General features: G+C 40.2%; 1 protein-coding gene across 2 annotated transcripts in view; it reads right to left on the reverse strand.

Moving 5' to 3' along the window:
* The window catches only part of LOC149238718 (amino-terminal glutamine amidohydrolase), a 328,784-nt gene that overhangs the window by 207,081 nt on the left and 98,585 nt on the right, over window positions 1-23,118 (reverse strand). Inside the window, exon 5 of one of the 2 annotated variants that reach the window (XM_089367030.1) lies at window positions 19,946-20,437. The exons of the other annotated variant lie outside the window; for it this stretch is intronic. Within the exon in view, the coding sequence (XP_089223156.1) occupies window positions 20,263-20,437 (175 nt within the window). The 3' untranslated portion in view covers window positions 19,946-20,262. Of the gene's footprint in view, window positions 1-19,945; window positions 20,438-23,118 lie in introns of those variants that run through there. 2 annotated transcript variants of the gene reach the window in all.

Consider the following 23,118-nt stretch of genomic DNA (forward strand, 5'->3'; position numbering starts at 1 on the left):
AAGTCAAAGGAATTTTTTGTGGGATTTTTCTGCCTTGGAAATGAGTCCTTCAAATTTAATCTTCCTAGGTAAAGCCAATCTCCTCCAAAAAGTCGTTTTTCCACTTGGAGAGAATTTTTATTCTCTCATTTTAATTTTTTTACCATCTTTTAGCTAACTTTTTGTCATTTTTTGCTAGAAAAAAAAATTAAACGACTTTAGAGGGGATTAAACACATTTTCACCCTCAAAGTGGGTCTAAAAAATATTTAGGCGATAATGTCTAATTATGATTAATCATCCATCTAAAATATTCTTAGACAACACTTTTTACATCAAATATTACATGGACATCCCATTCAGAAGGGGAATTTCAATAATTAAAACATGACCTCTAAACACAACCAAATTTTTCAACACATGATAGATGATCTAGTATGAGAATTTACATAGACTCGACAACGCTAGGACTACACCTAAGACCTTACCATCGAGCCCCACTCTAGCTTTGGAGTACGTGTGGGAGAAAAACTCGACCAATTATTTGGCTTAGAAAACGTGAATAATTGGCGGAGGGTAAAAAACTCCATAGAGTGAAACTCTTTGCTAAGAATTAAAGGCCTACCTAGATGTTTTTACATGGCTTCATAGTCATACTAAAATCATTCTTACAATGGCCACACAGGGCTACAGAATTTGGAATTACAACTTTGACAAATCTGTGGAAAGATGATGATGATATCTAGATGTCTGATAGCTCGAACATGATGGAATGCTTTGAAAAAATGTATGCTGCTATAGGGTAGTTGACACAGAGTGGTCAACACCCCCTTCATTCATCCCCTTAGGGGTGAATGATCAACATCTACAACATGTCCATCTTAATATGTGAGACCTTAAAATTTCTTAATGTTAAAGCTATCACTTTCCTAGTCATGATTCTTAGGATCATTAGGAATTAGTTGAATGTATCTTAGGGTAAAATCCTGGCAGAAAGTGGATTAGGAGACGTTTTGATGGATTGGCTCCTTGACAAGTGTTATTGAGATACAAGTTTTTGTAGATTCAGCGTGCTCATAGGATTCAGCGTTATTTCAATTTATGTGACATTATTTCCTTTCTTCACTTGTTTCAAATCCAAGGTTCCATTATTCTAAAAAGTAAGTGGTTACCATTGTTGTTGTCTGGATTGCATAGGGACCGCGACAACCGTTCAAGGTGGGGGATGTCACTCTAATCCCCGCCCACTCCGTTCTAGTTGTCTCCCAACAGCAAGATATGGACGGTAGTCCCTATGGAATGAGGTGAAAAGAAAACAAATTGGGAACCAACTTGCTTGGGAGACACAAATGAGTGGCCTAGCTACTCGGTTGAAATTAGCAAGACTTAAGGATTTAATTAGATTTAGAGATGAGACCAGTGCCTTATGGAGTCACAATTCTTGCTTATTACAAGTTTAGACCAAGTAACTGGATGGACACCCACTGCTTATTATGATAGACTAACATATATGAGATGCAATTCCTAACAACTAGGTGTGATGCATGTTACCCACCCTTTTGTGGGTAATATCCCTAGGAGAAAAAAATTCTCCAAGATGATCCTCAGCGAGTAGCCACCAGCTAGCTCAATGTGCCATTTCTCCGCCACCTGAGCCAGCCATGTGGTCCCTTGCCCATCAGCCATGATCGTATGTTTGAAGGTGGGCCTCCCAAACCTAAAGGTATGCCTTGTCATTTGGAAATTGAGTATTGTAGTTTGCTTATCATGGACACTTATGGGCATGGATTAATGGGGGGATTCGGCGAAAAGAATAGGTTGGGTTTGTGACCTTGTCCCCTAGACCCCTTTGGGTATTAACCTTGGATGCTAGTCCCGTCGGATCTCTTTTACTGACCATTTGACTCTAGGGATGGTATTTCATGGAAAACCCTAATTTTGGTTACGTGGTCCTGCTCCTGTATCTGCTTATATTACCCTGTATCCATTCATTATTACCTTATTCATCATTTCTCCTACCTGGGTCCACATTCCTCCACAGGGTCCACATAGGGTTAGCATGCCCCTTCCCCTTGCCCACACCTTGGGTCATGGCCTAGAGATCCATGTTAATTTGAGGTGGCATCGGATGTGCTCTAGCCATGAAAATTAGTGGAGAGGCTAAAGCACATGAGATCTCCAATACCCAGAAAGGGTTTGGGCAGATTCTAAACAGTTTGGGAGATATTAAAATAATTAATATTTCTAATGAAGTCCCTAAGTCTAAACTTAGGGAAAATAAAATATTAATGTGAATTAATATAAAACTGTGTTATAATGGTCCAAAAGTCATGGATCAAACGAGATCTAATCTTAGCCGTTGATTAGGGACTTAATCTCAGCCGTTGATTTGTTAATGAGAAAAGTATAAGAGGAGGCTTGAGGGTCACTTGGAGAACACACTGAGGGAGATCAGTCAGTTCAATTTCTGGAGCAGGGTTAGCTGAGAAATTGAACCAGTGGTCTGGTGAGCAGTCAAGAGGTAGCAAGTACGAAATAGAGAGACGGGAACAGCCATTAGAGATCAACGTTGAGGCAGGAGAGGCAGATGCTGGGCATTTCACGCAGACACAGAGGCAGCAAGATACTGCGCAATCATTAACTAGACTTGCGTGGGTGACACAAAGAGGCCCAGGGCTAACGCAGTCAAGCAGGGGTTGACGCAGAGGGTTTGAAAGCCATGCAGAGGCCAGCTGGGCTGACGTTGGGATTGGGAGAAGTGCTGGAGAATTTTTTCTCTGTGTGGGTAAGCTAGTTTGGCACCCTATTGTATTGAAGAATTGTTGAATAATAAGAATCTCCCTTGCTGCACCGGTTTTCCCACATTGAGTTTTTCCGGGGACTGTTGTCCAAAATAACTGTGTCAATGTGTTGATTCTTGTGCATATGTTTGTTTCCTTATTACAGTGTGATATTTGCAGCAGTATTTATTTTAATGTTTATTGAAGTAATTTCATAAATAACTTATTGTGGAATAAGTAGGAAAAATAAATCAGTTGCTACAGTGATAGAATTTTCACAATCTAGCTAAAAAGAAAGATAAAAGCATGCATGGCCCTTTGTTTCCTTAAGAAAAAGACTTCATTGGGATCCTCACATTGTCTTGCATTAAAATTCTTCCTTTGAACCCTTTCTCCTTCTAGAATAGGTCAAGCATATCCTTGGTTGCTAAACCCTTCCCCCTTATCCTAAACCCGGATCCACTTGGTCCTGTGTGGTCCCATACACCATTAAGGACAATTCTTCTAAGATTACTTGGAACCCAAGTCTTCACAAGAATTTTAAGGCCTAGGGACCTCCATTATAAGATACATACCCTAAACCTAAACCTTGAAATTCACCTTAAGCCCTTCTTTGAGAGCTTACAACCTTGCCTTCCAAGGCAAGCAAGCCACATATTTGAGCATCTCTTATGAATAGGCTTCCAAGATCACCCCTCACCCTATCATTTGCCCATCCATTTCGTGATCCTCATCATAACGGGTCTCCTCCCATCAATGAAAGTCTGTAAAGAGCAAGGAGGCTTAGTCGAGGTGACAGAAGGTTATTGCTGCATTGTTGCCCTTAGCCTAGTAGTAGCCCTTCAAGGATCCCCTTTTAGGACCCCTGCTAGTTTGAGTGGTAACAGGACTGAGAGAGACAGAGTTGTCTAGACAAATCATAAAGGATGACTAGGTCAACAAGGGCCAGCGACTTGAGTTGAGTATGGCATAGCGTTAGCATGGAGGGCTTGTTTTGTACACAGGAGATTGTATATTCGATCCCTCCTTTGGGATTGGATGTCGAGAGGTACTAGGTTAGTGCTCGATGGAGCAGGTTGGTGGTTGGGTACATCCTGGCCACATTTCAGTAGAGGTCATGGATTACCAGAGGGACTCGAGGCCCAAACTGTTGTTGGGATCAAGGTGGGGTTTCCCATTACCTCATAGAGCCGGTAGGTGACAGTGGTAGTTGCGTGATGGATCTGATGATTGGGCACACACACACTTTTAGATCTACATCAGCATTAGTGACAAGATGGTTTGATAGGAGAGCATGTAGATTTCAGTTATATGCATATTGATCAAGCGTGGGATCACAGTGTGATTAGCCTACCCTACAGGAGTTGGTAAGAGGAGGTGGAATCGGTAGGCCACCAAACAAGGCATCATATGGAGACAGTGCTCTCTCATTGATGCATTCGACACCGGAGCTACTAAGGTTCAGCATGGTAGCATTATTCCCGAATACATGTGAGGAGTTGGGCCACTCAAGTGTACCTAGGCATATGAGGAGGTGTAGATCACATAGTGGTGGGTTTACTTGCAAAGTGGTGGATACATGGGCAGTGGGCACATATGGGATGCCCTAAGGTACATGGTGGCATGGCATTGAGCGTTGATATCCAGTGGTGCATGGAGTTGTGCCACAGAATTCAGTGCTATGCATAGGAGTGTAGGGGTACGTATTTGTGTGCAGCAGAGCATGATGTTGCACAGCAGGTTGTTGAAGTGTTTCCGCCAGAGAGATCTCCTGACGAGGGCATCAGGCACACCATTCGGTTTGGCACACTTAGATTCAGGAAGCAAGTTGATCACAAGGTCAATTGTGAGCTTCCATTTATCACTCTCCAACATTGCACACTAACACAGAGGACCTGGATATCGTCTCTTGATGCTCTCATCACAAACAACAATACCTAGGAGGTTCATCTGAGACAGTTAGACGAGACACAGTGCATCGGGAGAGAGGCTTTCTAGATGTGGCATATGGTCAAGGCACGAGTTGGTGGATGCAAGCTTGGGGGTAGTCCACTCTTCTGCAGAGGTAACACTTGCACCACCCTTGAGCCTGTTACCCACCATTTTGTGGGTGATATCCCTAAGAGAAAAAAATTGTCCAAGATGGTCCTCAGTCAACATCCAGCAGCCCCTTGCAGCCACCAACTAGCTCATTGTGCCATTTCTCCGCCACTTGAGCCAGCCATGTGGTCCCTCACCCATCTGCCATGATCATATGTTTGAAGGTCGGTCTCCCAAACCTACAGGTATGCCTTGTCATTTGGTAATTGAGTATTGTAGTTTGTTTATCATGGACACTTCTAGGTATGGATTAATGGGGGGATTCAGTGAAAACAATGGGCTAGCCCTGTGCTCTTGTCCCCTAGACACCTTTTGGATGCTAACCTTGGATTCTAGTCTCGTGGGATCTCTTTTACTGGCCATTTGGCTTTAGGGATGGTACTTCATAGGAAACCCTGATTTTGGTTGTGTGGTCTCGCTCCCTCATCCATATATATATTGCCCCCTTTCCACTCATTATAACCCCATTCATCATTTCTCCCACCTAGGTCCACATTTCTCAGCTAGGTCCACATAGGGTTAGCATTCCCTCCTCCCCTTGCCCACACCTTGGGTCAAGCCTGGAAAGATGCCCAAAGGTTGATGCAGATAAAAAGAAAAGTAAAAGCGTAATTGGCCACATTCAACAGGAAAATGTACCACAAAATGCAAAAGATGGCTGGGACAAACACATTTAGCATGTGGGAAAAAGCCAATACATGAGCTCTACCCCATCATCATGGCCATCACCTTGGTTCCTACAAGTTCTATGAACCTCCTTCATCATATAGGAACCCATGATTGTCCCAACCCCTGGTGGGCAATGAACCTCTCCACATTAAAAGGGGTATTCACTGCTATATCTTATACATCATGCTTTTACCCCTTGAGCCCCGAGCAGTGAATTAAAGAAAATCATAAAAAGGCAAAAGGCATATAAATAAGGGTGGAAAAATCAAGGCCATGGCACCTCATGTACCACAATTGCGCCCTCCTATACATTATAAACCCAAGTGTGGGCTTCGCTCTTATTATCTACCCCTTGTAACGCAGCATGTGACCCAAGGCTACCCCTTCACATCCCCTACTTCATTCACCTATCTGTCACATGCCACCACCCTTTGAAAGATGTACCTTGACTATATTATCCCCTTTATAAGTAGAACCACCTGATAGGACTATCGATTAACCCCATTTGGAGTTTAGGAGACATTGGCACAACCCAAAGCCCATTTTGGAAGGGCAAGCCATTATGAAGTCCCCACCTGTGGTCCATGATTTGGTAAGCTCATTTAGTCATTTTCTCTAATGACTTGTTGTATTGGAAGGCTAAGGGATGTATTAGATGTTATGCATGATTGCAGATGGTCTCCATTTTGGGTTTGATCTCCCTATACGGGATCTTAATCCTCCATAGGACTACATTAGCACATGTAGGTTGTGTGTTGAGAACTTGAGAGCCATGTGTAATGATCCTAAATAGGAAATACAAGTGATAACAACAAATATTCTACGCAGCAAAATACAAAAACGAAATGTTCGATAGACACCCATATAAAAACTGTAAATGAAGAACTTCTGAGCCATTTTATTAATTTTCTGCAAGCCAAATACAATAGATGATGGAATGGTGCACCTGGGCTTGTCTCAATGGACAAGAAGGACCAAAACCAAGTAGGAAAAAGGTTGAGTTGAAGGTTGCCCAGCTACTGCACCCCTGCGCACTGCGCTACTTAGAAAATTGTTGCTCTACTAAAGTTCGAATGGCTGGAATGGGTACTAAAACCGCCTAAAAAATTATATCCTTTTAACCCCAAACTCCTTGGACAAAACCCAAAAGGGATTTTAGTTGGTTTTGAATTTGGTTTTTCGACCCCCTTGGAGCCTCACCCCATCTATCGCTACCAAACTCAAATTGCTGGAAACCGGCTTCAAACCCACCTGCAAACTCCTCCAAAATGTTGGGTTTACCCTTGCTATCCAACTCTTAACTCCCCGAATGAACTCTTGGCCCGACCCAGTTGCTCTCCAAGCACCATGAAATTCTGTTGTGTGGTCTCCGCATTGTCTCTCAGCCTAGAAATGCAAATTGCTGGAATGCTGGCTCAACTCACTGAAAGCTCTAGCGAAAATGCATGTCCAACGCTGCTACCCCAGCTCCCTCACCTCTTGGCAATCTGTGTGATCCCTACTGGTCTCAAACTCCCTCTATGTGATTCCTAGTTGCCCAAAAATACGCATTCCCTTCACCTACGTTGTTGTTGATGTGTGTCACTGCCCCGAAACTCCTGAAAACTCCTGTAGAACAGCCTCCCTAGGGCGGGCACGGATGGTCCCTCGAAGTAGAGGTTGAATCTCCCGTGTGAAATACTCGTGGCTAAACAGCCGGTAGACTCGCTAAACAACAGAGTGAACAAATGTGTGTTTGTTTGCAAATGTCAAAAATGAAAACAGAATGAGAGTTGATCTCTCTTTATAATTCCTTGGGCCCCCATAGCCTCATGTGGACCCCTCCATCCACCCATTCGATTTTCCCTCCACACATATCGATCAGCTAATTCGAACTCCTATGTGGGTGGCCCCCACATTCCACTAGCAGCTAAATAAAGTTGATTTGGCCCCTAAGTCCCTACGTCAAAAGTGTGGGGCCCTCTTCTTTAGTCAAAAATGTGCAAAATTGTGTAGCAGCACCCTGTTACTAATGTGTTTGAGAAGGGACGTGACACCATGGGCCTCCACAACAGTAGACAACACTCCATGGATCCCCACAGCCATTCAGATATTGCTCGTGGTTCACTTATTGGACAAGGAAGATCCACCTGATCCATCATGACCAACTGGCCCCAGATTTGCACCATACACTTGGCAGATGATCCAGGCCTTGCATGACGATGTGGCATCCTTTACACCATCATCAAAGCCCTTGCAAACAATCTACAAGCATCTTCGACTCATTTGGAGACCCGAGGTTATTATTGTGGCCCCACACCCACTAGAAGCACCACAGTTTATTGTGTGGAGAACAAAGGGCCAACCCCTTTGTCCATCACTTTTGAGGGTCCTACTCTTCATTATGGCACCCATGGACCTCATCAGACCTCTTAAAGGGCCCTACGACATATATTAGTCATCATTTGACCACTTAAGAGGCATATTCTTTCATTTGTGAGCTAGTTTGGTGGGCTTGTCACCGAAAGTGAAAGTTAGAATATTAGCATATTAGTTTATTTTTGGGGCTTATGTAGGCCAAGGAGGCTAATTCGAACTCCTCATTAGTGTATAAATACAAGTGAGATGAGTTCATTTTATTATCATCACTTTGGATTGGATCTCTTCTTTCTCTTGAGAATTTTGCACTTTTTCTAGAGGATCAATTGGAACTTTATGGATGAATTTTGATGTGTGGATATTGGTCTATCTTATCTTGGAGCTTCTCTTTTGTCAATTGTGGATGGTTGGATATGCTTTGTTACATGTAAGCACATGCTTTTCATGTTATTCTTGTTTTACTTTTTCATATACATTGGACTAGGAATTTCGATATTTATAGGGCTAATTGTTGCATGCATTTACTACTTAAAATTGTGGAATTTTGTCTCTATTATAGCATCTCTCAATGTATGGGCCATGTAATGTGAACAAAATTTCTTATGGGTAATTCTATCAAAGAATTTGACCTTGATAAGCCATCTCCTTTGCACATCAAAGTATAAAAGTTGCAAGATTGCTTCTCCTTGACCTAGAAGGCTAGCAAAGTGGTCTTGAGGCCTCCTTGACTAAGAATCAAGAATCCTACTCATATTTCATCATAGACTCCATTCTCCCAAGACTAAGGCACTGATCTACCAAGAGGTGGTCACCAAAAGTCACATCCTTTCACCATCATTTAGGTCTAGCCAAGTTGAGGCACCTAGGGCATCAATTTCCCAACAAGCTAGCCCTCCAAAAAGTTCGATCTCTTAGGGTCTCTTGCGTTGGTGTTTCCTCAAGGTCTCTTCCAATTTTGAAGCCATTACAACAATGGAGTTGGAAGAAAATCCAAGCGCTAGCTTCAGGATCAAACTTTGCCTTAGCATCCCTAAGGCTAGTGCCTCATAAGATCAAATCAACACCTTCAAGTGAAAATTCTTTCTTTGGTCCTTTTCCCACTTTGTCTAGTGTAAGGACATCATTGGTTGCTATTGATTTTTGTAGCTCGGGAGGTACTCCAAGCCCTAGGGTTTGGGTTTGGAGGGCAAAGCGCCACAAGGGTCACTTGTGGGCTTGGAACCCAAGTATGGGGTTTTGCACCAAATCATGTTGTGGGCATTTCTGGGAGCATATTTCTACATGTGATGGCATGAGATGATAGAGGCGGAAAGGAGAATCCAACGCTTCGAGAATCATCGAATTCCGAGTTGTAGAAGTGGAGATATGAATTTTTGAAGTTATATAAAGGGTTTATCAATGTGTGTCAAGGTCGACTTGGTGTAAAGTTGACATGTGACAAGTTATAGAAGCCCTTGTGTAATGTAGGAGGAAGCCACTCTATTGGTGTATAAATAGAGGGTGAAGTCAAGTCATTAAGGCATCCATTAAATGCAACGCATACCTATTGGAGCAACTCGTTGAGGAGGAGAGGCATGATCTAAGGACGCAGCAAGGAGGTTAGGGCAGCGAGGTGTGGAGGGATTGTTTAAAGGGTTAATACAGGGTCCAAAATCTATTGTGTTGGAGGCCAAGTATGTTGGCTGCTAGGCCGACGCCTTAAGGGCTGGAAACAAGTCTGTTTGGGGCATTGTTTAGGGACAAGGGGCTACCATATTGCTGGCCATAAGCTACAAGATTACTGTGTGCTAGGTTCAGGCCATAGCACCACAGTAAGGTGTGTGTAGGGTGGTTTAAGGGCTGATATATACCCAAGACAACAGCGTGATAAAAGAGGGGTTTCACAAGGGTGTGTCGCAATTTTCTAGAGGGTTGTTCAAGGAATGTTGGAGTAGTTTAGGGCTGCAGCAGTGTGCCCTAATTCCCTAACCATAACAGTCAAGAACAGCAGTGTAACAAGCAAATTTGGAGCAGCATTTGGAGGTGCATTGGGTCAAAGAAGTTGACCATAATTGGATCAGATTTGGAGCAGCCCGTGTGAGCCAATTTGGAGGCTTGATTGGGTGATCGAAAGCTTCCATATGTGCAGATCTTGCAGTGAAGTATTGGGCATCTTTGGACTGTTGCAGGGCAGCGTGTGGATGTCCAAAGTAGCCCTAGACAAGTTATCTTGAAGTGACAAAGAGGAGCTGAAGGTTGGGTGAAGATTGGTGCCGAAGTGCATTACCTTGATGGACTAAGGTAGCTGCTAGCTTGGTAGTTTGGAGCTCAGGAAGTGGCCAACCTGGAAAGCAGATTGATCAGCCTGTGTGCATGCTACAAAAGTGACTTGCAGCAGTGTTAGGTGGCAGCCCTCCTGAAGTCTTGATGTGTTGTCCTTTGAAGGACTAAGGGGCAGCTAGCGAGCAGTGCGGAAGCGAAGGACTGACAAGACAAGATACGACATAGAAGCTGCAACGAAGTTTGTCATTGTATCTTGTATACCAAAGACTGTTGTATTATTCAGATTTGGTTTAATATAAGGAAGATTAGGTTGTACATTATTGTACAATTGTGTATATTTGTGCATATGTGATTTATTGCTTTATATTATCCGTTGTGCAAAGTAGTTCTTGTTGAGATTCTTGGTTTGATAACGTCAGTGATTCTAAGACTAACCTAGACCCAAGGTCGTGGAAATTCAATAGTTGCCATACTCATTCCTCCTATCCTAAACTAGGTCCACTGGTCCCGTGTGGTCCCGTTCCTTTTCAAAGACAATTCTTCTGTTGAGATTTTCGGTTTTAGTAAAATAGGCAAAAATCTCAGTAGGTGACAACAATCAGATTGTGTTGCTATATTAGCTCTATTTTGTTGGGAGAGAGTTCTCAGTTAATGCAGCCTATATTTGTTGTAAGAGGATTTATGAGGCAGTTAGATTCTCTTAGCTATAAAACAGGGGTCCATACGGATTGGTGTGTGTGAGAGTTTGAGAGGAAACTGATTATTTTGTAATCTCCTGTTTTTTTTTTATAATAAAAGTTTGTTGATGCCTATGTTTGGTGGACGTAGCCCAGAATGGTTGGGTGAACCACGTTAAACCTCTGTGTCTTTTGTGTATGGTTTATTTGCTGTTGTTGTATTTTAGTTTGCTACGCACTGATTGCTCCAACAAGTGGTATCAGAGCGAGCTGGAGGAGTGGCGCAGCAAAGGTGTGGCAGGCTCACGTTGGCTGGAGGCTGGAACAGCGTTGATGTTAGCATGGCTGTCTATGAACTGCGCTCCCAAAAATAAATCAGAGAACAGAAAACGCATCAGCAACACGTGGGTCAACACATGACCGAACGATTACTGCGTGGGAGGATTAAATCGTATGAAACAGCGTTGGGAAAACTATATCGGCGTGGCTGTGGGGCTGCATATGTCCACTACCAGCCGTTGACATTCCACATGACATAACAGTGTTGGTTGTCAGCTAATGGTGCGGGTTGATTGCCAGAACACGCAGGAAAAAGAATGAGTGGCGGTAGCATATTTATGTTCTGAGTTTTTATTTGCGATTGGCGCGGGCTAGGGTAGCACAGGCGCGCCAATAACCAGAATGGCGCGGAACCGATTTGATTAAGAGCGCCAGTGCGCCAATTTTCAGATCAGCGCGGATCCGAAATTAGAAAGCGCGCCAATTTTGTCACTCTAAGCGTTTTTGCTGCCGGCGCGGTCTTTCTGGAGTTATGAGAGAGCCAACGATTGCATTGGTAAAAAATTGCAATTGTTTTTTTGGGTTTTTTATTGTAATTCGCACAGCAAAAAAAAAAATTAAAGCAAAGGCAGTGTAATATAAGGCATAGGCGGTTTGTATATATTAACTTCTTTTATTTAAAAGTTGGATTTGGAGATTGTTTGTTTTAAACGAGATGGCGAAAACTCAGAGTGCCCGGTTTGCAATTGAGAAGTTTAACGGCAAAAACAATTTCGAGATCTGGAAGGTAAAGATGCATGATCCCCTGGTACAGCAAGGCGTGGCAAAGGCGTTGTATGGAAGATCCAAATTGCCTTACCCCATGACAGATGATGAATTGGATGGAAGAGCCTTGAGCGGTATTCCACTGTGTTTGGCTGATGATGTTTTGTTTAACATCGTGTCAGAGAAAACTACTACAGGTTTGTGGACGAAGCTGGAGAAGCTGTATATGACGAAATCCTTGACAAATCGGATTCTCCTGAAGCGGCAGCTATACAGTTTGCGAATGAAGGAAGGTACTTCGATTACTGATCATTTGAATGTTTTTAATACTCTACTGGTGCAATTAGAAAGCATAGAAGTAAAATTTGAATCCGAGGATAAAGCCATAACTTTATTGTGCTCGTTGCCCGAGTCGTGGGATCATTTTGTTACTTCTATAAATCTTAGTTCATCTGAAACCATTGAATTCGATGATGTCGTCGGAGCTTTGTTGTCCGAGGAGACCAGGAAGCGGTCGAATGCTGACACCTCTACATCAGAGGCAATGATGGCTAGAGGTCATTCTAGAGAAAGACGCTCTGGTAAGCACAGCAATTCGCGTTCAAAGTCGAAAGGAAAGAAGAGTAAAGTAAAGTGCTGGTTTTGTGGCAAATCGGGGCACTTGAAGAAGGATTGCTGGAAGCGACAACAAACTTCTAAAGAAGTTTCATCGACAGAAAAGAATGAAGCGAACACGACCGATACAAGTTCGGCATCTGGTTCAGGTATGAGCGACGAAGTCTTATCAGTTAATTTTTCAAATCATGATCAACATTGGTTGTTAGATTCCGAAGCATCAAACCACATGTGTATTCATAGAGAATGGTTTAAGACGTATAGATCAGTTAATGATGGAGTCGTGTACATGGGTAATGATGTCACATCTAATATTGTGGGAATAGGGAGTATACAGCTGCAAATGTTTGATGGGACAACCAAAATGTTAACTGATGTAAGACATGTACCAGATTTAAGGAAAAATCTAATTTCACTGGGGGCACTTGACACAAATGGATATAAAACTGTAATTCAAGGTGGAGTAATGAAAATTTACAAAGGTATTTTACTAGTAATGAAAGCTAAGAAAGTAGGAAATCTGTTTCAGTTAGAAGGAAGAACAGGGTCAGTTCATGTGTCTACCGTGTCTGAACATGACAGTAGTTCCATTCGCCTATGGCATCAAAGGTTGGGCCATATGAGCGAAAGAGGGTTAAAGATTTTGGCTGATCGCAAGTTACTTCCTAATCTAAGGTCTGGAAAGTTAGATTTCTGTAAACATTGTCTGTTTGGCAAACAAAGTAAGCAAAAGTTTAAAACAGGCAAACATACTAGTAAAGGAATACTTGATTATATCCATTCAGATGTTTGGGGTCCAGCACCTACAACCTCGTATGGTGGCTTGTCATATTTTGTATCATTTATTGATGACTTTTCTAGGAAAGTGTGGGTCTACATGTTGAAAAGGAAGTCTGATGTTTTTATAGTTTTCAAGCAGTTTAGAGCATTGGTAGAAAACATCACTGGTAGAACTATAAAATGTTTAAGCACTGACAATGGTGGTGAGTTTACCTCCAAGGAGTTTGAAAACTATTGCAAGGATGCAGGGATCGAGAGACATAAGACTACGGTTTATACTCCTCAGCAAAATGGAGTTGTTGAACGCATGAATAGGACTCTTTTGGAGAGAGCAAGGAGTATGCTGAGTAACGCTGGTTTGCAGAAGGAGTTGTGGACAGAAGCGGTGGCTACAGCTTGTTATGTGATAAATCGGTCACCATCAACAGCGATAGGTTGCAAGATTCCTCAAGAGGTATGGAAAGGTCACTCTTGTGATTATTCTAAACTCAGAGTGTTTGGTTGTGATGCATATGCTCTAGTACCTAAACATCAACGAACTAAATTAGATCCAAAATCAAAAAGGTATATCTTTGTTGGGTATGGTGATGGAACAAAGGGATTTAGATTGTGGGATCCTACTACCCGCAAAATCATCATCAACAGAGATGTAAAGTTTGATGAATCCTCTCTTGTACAATTAGATGTAGATAATAAATTGAAACAGGATGATGTATCTGATTTTCAGCACATTCAGTTTGACAGCACTTCTAATGATAGTCATGATGACCATAGTTCAGATTCTAGTCATGAACAGGTTTCAGAATCAGATTATGAACAGGGTTCAGATGTAGGTCATGAACAGGTCTCAGATGGTGATCATGAAGAAATTCCTACAGATGGTAGTCAGCCAATTGTGGAAGCACCAGAAACATCCTTAAGGAGGTCTACAAGGATCAAACGCCCTCCGAAAAGGTATGATGATTATGTTACTTCAGTTGCATTTACCGCTAATGACGATGAACCTCTATGCTATCAGGAAGCTATAGAAGGTTCGAAAAGTGACAAATGGAAAGCAGCTATGAAGGACGAAATGATGGCCTTAGGTAAGAATGGCACATGGGATCTGGTTGAACTTCCCAAAGGCAGGAAAACTGTGGGATGTAAATGGGTTTTCAAGGTGAAACGGGGTGTGAATGATACAGAGGACAGATACAAAGCGAGGCTGGTTGCAAAAGGGTTTTCTCAAAAAGCAGGCATAGACTTTCATGAGATATTTTCACCAGTTGTTAAAATAGTTTCAATTCGAATTGTGTTAGCATTAGTCGCTTTGCTTGATTTAGAATTACAGCAACTAGATGTTAAGACTGCATTTTTACATGGAGATTTAGATGAGGAAATTTACATGGCACAACCGGAAGGGTTTGTTCAACATCGCAATAAGAAATTTGTCTGCAGGCTCAAGAAATCATTGTTTGGTCTGAAGCAGTCGCCTAGACAGTGGTACAAGAAATTTGATTCTTTCATGTTGAGTCAAAAATATATAAGAAGTGAATATGATCATTGTGTTTACTTTAAGCAGTTAAGTAATGGCATGTTCATTATCTTAGTGTTGTATGTTGACGATATGCTTTTAGCAAGCAAAAGCGTTGAAGAAATCAACATGTTAAAGACTCAGATGGCAAGGACATTTGATATGAAAGATCTAGGAGCAGCACGACAGATTTTGGGCATGGAGATTTTCAGAGACAGGAGCAATGGTAAGCTGTGGCTATCACAACAGAAGTATATTGAGAAAATACTTTTGAGGTTTGGAATGAGCAATGTGAAGCTCGTGTCAGCCCCTTTAGCTTCCCATTTTAAGCTTTCTTCCAGTTTATGTCCTAATACAGATGAAGAAAAGGAATATATGTCTCGAATTCCATATGCCAATGTAGTAGGATGTTTGATGTATGCGATGGTTTGCACTCGACCAGATATTTCACATGCAGTTGGGGTTGTTAGTAGGTATATGGCAAATCCGGGTAAAGAACACTGGTCAGCAGTGAAATGGGTGCTTCAGTATTTGAGAGGCACAAGTAGTTATTGTATCACTTACAATAAGAGTAGTGAATTTGTTTGCGAGTATGTTGATTCTGATTTTGCAGGTGATTTGGATAAGAGAAGGTCAACTTCAGGGTATGTCTTTACTCTTGCAGGTGGAGCTATTAGCTGGATGTCAAAGCTACAAAACATTGTTGCTTTATCCACTACTGAAGCAGAATACATTGCTGCTTCTCATGCTTGCAAAGAAGCGGTTTGGTTGAAAGGTTTGCTTGGTGTGTTTGGTAGGTTACAGGACAACATCAAGTTACTTTGTGATAGTCAAAGTGCAATACATTTGGCTAAGAATCTGGCCTATCATAGTAAATCAAAGCATATTCCAATTAAGTACCATTTTGTAAGACAGGTTATCACTGAAAAGGGGGTCTCTCTTGAAAAGGTGCATACAAAAGAAAATTGTGCAGACATGTTCACGAAACCAGTTTTGTTAGAGAAGTTGCGTTGGTGTTTGTCTTGGCTTGCAGGAAAAATAAATAATAAAGAAACAGGGCATCATACTAATTGTTGTCAAGGTGGAGATTGTTGAAATTTTCGGTTTTAGTAAAATAGGCAAAAATCTCAGTAGGTGACAACAATCAGATTGTGTTGCTATATTAGCTCTATTTTGTTGGGAGAGAGTTAATGCAGCCTATATTTGTTGTAAGAGGATTTATGAGGCAGTTAGATTCTCTTAGCTATAAATCAGGTGTCCATACAGATTGGTGTGTGTGAGAGTTTGAGAGGAAACTTATTATTTTGTAATCTCCTGTTTTTTTTTATAATAAAAGTTTGTCGATGCCTATGTTTGGTGGACGTAGCCCAGAATGGTTTGGTGAACGATGTTAAACCTCTGTGTCTTTTGCGTATGGTTTATTTGTTGTTGTTGTATTTTAGTTTGCTGCGCACTGATTGCTCCAACATCTTCAACAACCATCTGGTATACCAATTACAATAAAGATTTTAGGGATTGGGAAGTTCCTTCATAAGTCATATCCCATAAACCCAACCCTTAAATGCTCCCTTCCTTTCCCTCAAAGACATTGTACCTTGCTTAGAAAGCAAGCGAGCCTTATCTTTCTAACTCTTCCAAGAAACAGATTATTAGGGTCACTCCACATCATTTCATTGATTTATCCTCCATCAGTGACTCCATAATATACTCGGTCTCCTCTCATCGGTGAAAGTCCATAAATAGAAGGGAGTCTTAGCTGAGGTGACAGTGGTCTAAGTCTCCATTTGATTCCCTGGCCTAGCATTTCCCCTTTAGGGATCCCCTTGAAGTCCCCTGCTAGTTTGAGTTGTAACAATGCAAGGGTGTGACAGTGGCCTAATTAACAATACCTCCCCCTGTATTCCAACCACCCAGTGCCTCCGGCACTACAAAGGCTATGGCTCTGACGACTGCAAAGTCACTATGTTAACCACTAAGAAGGGTTGAATCACTCAAGCTAATTGGAAAAGGATTGCCCTAGGAATTTATCAACCAAGCTTATGCTTGGAGGTAAGTTATTAATGCAAACTAAGTCCTAAGATGCGTGTGCAATGATTATGAGTTAAGATATCTTGAGTTAAGATTAGCTTATGTTATTTAAGTATTTAATGTGAATTATCTTAAAGCAAGAGTACTTAACAATGATGAGATAACAATCTTAAACAAAATAAGCGCTTAAAGATACAAGTGCAACCTTTAACTATAGATTAATCCGCAGGTACTTAACCAAGAATTTAGAGAAATTTATCCACTTATCAGTTAGCCACAAAATTATGAGATGCCAATCACAATTACCAAAGATGTTTCCAACCAAGATTATGTGTGATTTTATTACTCAATGCCAATTATTAAGAGAAACTCACCGGATTCACAAGATACCAATATGCCCAAGAGACTTATCACCAAGATGATTTATGATCTAAGTGCTTTAGAGAGTGAGTCTATTAGATGTGAAATATGAATTCTTATAGTACATAAACTCACAAGAAAAACACAATGTTAGTCACTTCCACAATGCAAATGTTAGGAACAAGTAACAACAAAATATAGAACTATGAAAACATTTATGCACTTTACGTTCCAATGATCATTTTATGAGCAATAAGTCATTATTAGAACAGCAGTAAGAAACTTATGACAGCAGCAAGTAATTTTTCTTTAGATATCAAATTCAAAGTGTATATGCTTGCCCAATGTCATAAAGAGAAACCCAACTACCAAATAAACTTAGCCGATTCAAGAATTAGATGTATTAGTCCTCTTAAGATGTATTTTGCCACTGTTATATCAAATCTGAAATATTAATTACAGCAGTAAGAAAAGTGCATGAACAGTGAGCTATTAATGCTTGAAACAATGCCAAATTTGACACACAACTTTGAAAAAATTACCAAAACTGAAAAATCAAGTTTTTAGGCCCTTTAAAGTGTGTGATTCAGAAAACTTTAGATTTGATTCAGTGATTTATGAAGAAAAATTCAGCAAACAGAAAGTTAGATCTAGGCTAGATTCTTGATGCCCAAGTGGCAAAAATTTATGAAAATTTAGATTTTGCAAATTTGAGTTATTTTGACCAACTTAAATGTGATTTTAGGGCTTATGATATCATTGTTATAAACTGAAAATTACAGCAATAATAAAACAGTGAAAATTAAGGTTTACAGAGCAAACCCTAGGCCCAAGGCCTTGAAGATCCCTTGGTCAAAATTTGTTGAAACTTTGGGATCAAGTTATCACATGAAAAATAGATCTTTTGAGGTCCAAAACCACCAAGTCTTCAGTCCAGAAAAATCAAAGGTAAATTTAGGGTAGATTAGGGCTAACGAGGGCAAATGTTATAGGCCTAATAGGGCTAGCATTGAGGGCTAAGAAGGCTAGGAGGCTAAGGAAAAGGGTAAATGAGGCAGGAGAAGGCCAAGACCAAAACAAGCAGGAGAGAGGCCCTAAAGGCTGAAAGGCTAGGGCTTGAGGGCAAATGGTTTGGGTTGGAGGGCCAAAAAGAGCCCTAAAGGCTACGGATAGCCTTTGAGGCAACCATTTTGGGTGAAAAAGGGCAATCAATGCCTCCTAGGCCTATGCCAGGCCTTCTAAGGCTTAAAGGCCTCAACGTTGGGCCTAAAAAGGGAGGCCGAGGCCCCTAAAGGGTACGGCTTGCACTAAAAAGGACAGAAAAGGTGACAGATAGAAAAAAGGCTAACGCAAGCCAAGAGAAGGAAGACGTTGGCCTTGGAGAGGACAAATCTGGGCCCGGGAGGCTTAAAAAATGAAACCCTTACTTTAGATAACTTTAGATAAATCTGAATTTTGTTGCAAAATTTTCAATGGTTGGCCCTGCAAAAAATTCTTAGAGACTACATCTTACCCTCAAAGGCCTAGATCTAGCTCTACTTCAGCCTCTTCTCTTGACATCACCTGCAAAAATGGAGATAAAACACCCAAACCCCAAATATATACAAAATCTTAAAACCCGAAAATCCAAATTAGCAAAATAATTTACAAATTTAATTTACAAAATTATTCACAAAATTTACAAATATACAAGGGTTTTGAAAAATAAATTTTTTGAGAAATAATTTTTTTATGGCTATTGTCTTTGATAAATGGCTAAAAATACTTTAGAAACCCCATGCACTCTATAGCCTTCGTGAAGATTAAATCCACCACATAAATATTTAGGATCTAAGCAAGTTGATCCCTACCCACAGTTTGTGAACTTTGAGACCAAGGACTGAAGTAACTGCAAACACTATGTATTTATCTCACAACAATTTGTTAATCATATGGCGAATCAAATCGCTTAAGATTAGTCCAAAACTATCAATAGAATGATTTTATCTCCATCTAATGAAAAACACATCTTACCATTTATCAGCACAACATAGGAAGACACGTAGTCAGTGCCTAGCACAAATCAATCAACATGGAACACCTTGAATTGCACCCCAATGTCTTTATTATGATAGAAAAATTAGTTCCCAGCGGGACAATATTTTACATGAATGATTCAGCAGCAATTTCATAGTCAGAGATCAGATGGTTAGAGACTCAAATGGCTCTCTAATTTATACATAAATCCTCCAAGTGAAAAATAACGACTAGTTTGTTTGATTCTTGTCAAGATAATCTCGGTTGTCGAAAAATACTTGACTATCTTTTAATTTTAGCCGTTGAATTTTTATTTTTGAGGAATTTTTTAATTTATCATTTAATTCCATTTTAATTAGCTCAAAATTAAATATTTTGAGCTAATTTTCTCAAAATTTTGATTTTGACTTAACCAAGGCCCAAGGGTCCAATATCTCGCGAAATATCCAATATTCCTTTGGTGGAGGACCTCCAAAAATTAATTCTTTTAAGACCCACGAATTTTTCATTTGGAGAATTTAATTTTCCTAAAACATTTTAATTTGACTCTAATTAATTAAATTTTTGGCTTATGATTTTAATTTATTTTGCCAGAAAATTTAATTAATTGACACTTGAGAGAATTAATTTTTTTTCCCACCCTCTAATATTTTAACCATGGTGTCTATGTATGAAGGACTATGCATTAAAATATTTTGTACATAAGATTTACAATTTCAACCCTCAAAGGGGGAATAACAGCGCGACTTAGACCCTCAAATTACATACCCAAACTATGACACAATATGATCTAGTAGACCAAGTGATTTGTAATAAAATAATTTAGCGAACTAGCTTAAATTATTCCCAAATCACTTTTACATAAGACTCGACTAGAACACTAGGACTCACCTAAGAATTTGATGAAGAATTCCATCCCAGCTTTGGGGGGAGGTTGGAGAGAAAAACTTTGCCGCCCACCCGTGTTTAGGAACACAAATGAATCAGTGGGACGAACAGCCTCCTAGGATGAAACTCTCACCAAAATAATAAGCTTACCTAGGTTGTTACATACATTCATGGTTTTACTAGCATCATTTACATTACATAACTTGCAGAATAGGTTTATAATGACACATGAACTGTTGATAAATGATCTGATCTTGTTGAAAAAAATTTGTACTTTCGCTTCCTTGGAACTTTGACAAAACGAGTGCAACAACTGGCTCCATATGGGGACACGTTGCTTCTAAGAAGTAATGTGAGAATCCCATAATCCTGCATCCAAGAAAACAGAAGTTCGTCAAATAGATATCCATTCAAAATCAAAATCATCATGCATACATAATAAATGTCGCTGGAATAGAAAATTCTACTCTAACAAACTAAAACATAAAAGATATAGTATAAATGCATGAAATAAAATTATATAATGACATGAAATAAAAGGGAGTAGGGTTAGAGATACTATACAAAATGATGCCCTATGGCATCAGATGTCATCTATGTAGTACAACTTCAGGATCTGCCCATTTGCTGGCAGGTCCATAGGGTCGCCTTCCAAAGTACTGATATAGAAAGAATTTGCTCCAGCGATTCCTCTAATAATATATGGTCCAAACCATATATTGTCGAACATTCCATGGTTGTTGGGCTTCTCATTCCTGCGATCCCATAATAATACCATATCACTGATCTGTAGAAATTTGTTCCATGTAGACTTGTAGAATCCTTCTTTTGTTCTGGATTGGCTCTGATATATGTTATCAAACCTATCTTTGCGGGCCTCATCAAGTTCCATTATTTGATCTATTATTTTTTGTACTTTGCCCTCTATAGAATGATGAAGGAGTTAATAAGCAGGGAGCTTGAGGTGAATAGGCAAGGTTACTTCCAAACCATAAACAAGCTCAAAAGGACTTTTTCTGGTAGCCCTCTTCTTTGTGATCCTGTCTGCCCATAATGCATACTTGATCTTACTGTCCCAAGGTCGTTTATTATCCCCCACGATTTTCTTAATGATGGTGATTAAATTTTTATTGCTTGATTCGGCCAAACCATTTCCTTGGGGATAATAATTTGAAGAATGAGATAGAATAATACCATACTTGAAGCAAAAAGAAGAAAATTCAGAAGAGCTGAAGGCTTTGGTGTTGTCAGTTGTGATCTTGGCTAGAACACCAAATCGAGTAATGATGTGATTTTTAATAAATTCCATGACAACCTTTTCAGTGGCATGCTTTGTCGGAATGGTCTCAACCCACTTCATGAAGTAATCTGTGGTAGTCAGAATCCTCACTAGAATTTTGGTTAAATTTACCAATGAAATCCAACCCCCATTGTTGAAAAGGAGCTTCTGCTATGATCGGCTGGAGAGGCAAAGCTGCTAATTTCTGTTTTCGTGTGAAAAGTTGGCATTCTTGACATTTTCTAACAAATTTATGCACATTTGAAAAAATGGTGGGCCAATAATATCCCGCACGCAAAATCTTGTGGGTTGTGGTTTTTGTTGCAAAGTGCCCTCCACAAAATCCTACATGGAACTCAGTGATAAGCTTCTTAGCTTAATCCTCATCAATACATGTGAGTATTATCCCATCTGGGTTTCCCCATCAAAGGCCATCCTTTAAGATACAATATTTGGATGCCTTTAATCTGAGAGCCCTCCTTTTATGGGAAACCAAGTGATCAGGACAAGTTAGGTTTGTCAAATAATAAATGATGTCCTTATACCATTCAATCCTTTCCAGTTTTTGAAGCTCAGGGGAGATAGAAGGCTCAACAACCTCATTCTGGCAAACCATCTCTAAGGATTTCTCATTACTTTCTGTCAACATTTGAGCTAATCCTTGACCTTTGACAAGCTTGGTTGGTTTAATCTCAAGATCATATTCTTGAATCTTGGTTACCCATCTGGCACGAATTCCTAAGCAATCAATTTGAGTTAATATATCTTTAATTGCTGAATGCGAAACAAATGCAATGAGCTATGAATAGCCTACATATGTTCTGAAATGCTTAAGGGATTTGACCAATGCATAAGCTTCTTTTTCCATAATGTTGTACTTTAATTCTGAATTCTGCAATGATTTGCTCATGAAGGCAATTGGTTGCTCATGGCCATCTTTGTTCTTCTGCAATAAAACACTTGCTATAGTGTCTTCGAAAGCAAATGAAAAGATCATAAAGTCCTTTGAATAATCTGGACTAACCAAAACAGGAGCTTTGGCTATAGCATCCTCAATATTTTGAGATCATATCTTACCTTTCTCCTTCCAAATAAACTTTGCATCTTTCTTTAGATGGCATTTTATGGGTTTAGCAATTTCAGCATAGTTCAGAATGAATCTTCTGAGGAAATTTGTTTTACCCAGGAAGCACTGCAGGGATTTAAGATACGAGGTAACAAAATTTGTTGAATAGCCTCAACCCTTTCAGGATCAATCTTGATGCCATCCTTGGAGATGATAAGACCCAATAATTTTCCTTCAATTACTCCAAAAACAGACTTGGTCGAGTTTAATGATATACCAAATTCACAACATTTGTCAATAACCTACTTTAGATGGTTGATATGAGCCTTACCATCCTTAGAGAAAACAGTAAGTTCATCCTGATAGATTTCAATGATTTTGCAAATTAATCCCTTGAAAGCATAATCCATAGACCTCTGAAAAGTAGACCCTGCATTTGTCAATCCAAAAGGCATTCTGAGATGTTCAAAAGTGCCCCTAGGTGTGGTGAAGGTGGTCTTATGACAATCTTCTTCCTTAACCCAAACTTGGTTAAAACTGGAGAAACCGTCTAATAATGACACCGGATCCCATTATCCTTTGTAGTACATTTTCCTTGTTGGGCAATGGATAATTATCTCTTTTACAGGCTATGTTAAGATTTTGGAAATCAACACATAGCCTAATAGCACAATTCTTCTTTCTAGCAATGACTAGGTTTGAGCA

The sequence above is a fragment of the Pinus tabuliformis genome, chromosome 8 (assembly GCF_031772625.1).
Source record: "Pinus tabuliformis cultivar Carrire ecotype Pingquan chromosome 8, CPIR1, whole genome shotgun sequence".
Classification (NCBI taxonomy): Eukaryota; Viridiplantae; Streptophyta; class Pinopsida; order Pinales; family Pinaceae; genus Pinus; species Pinus tabuliformis.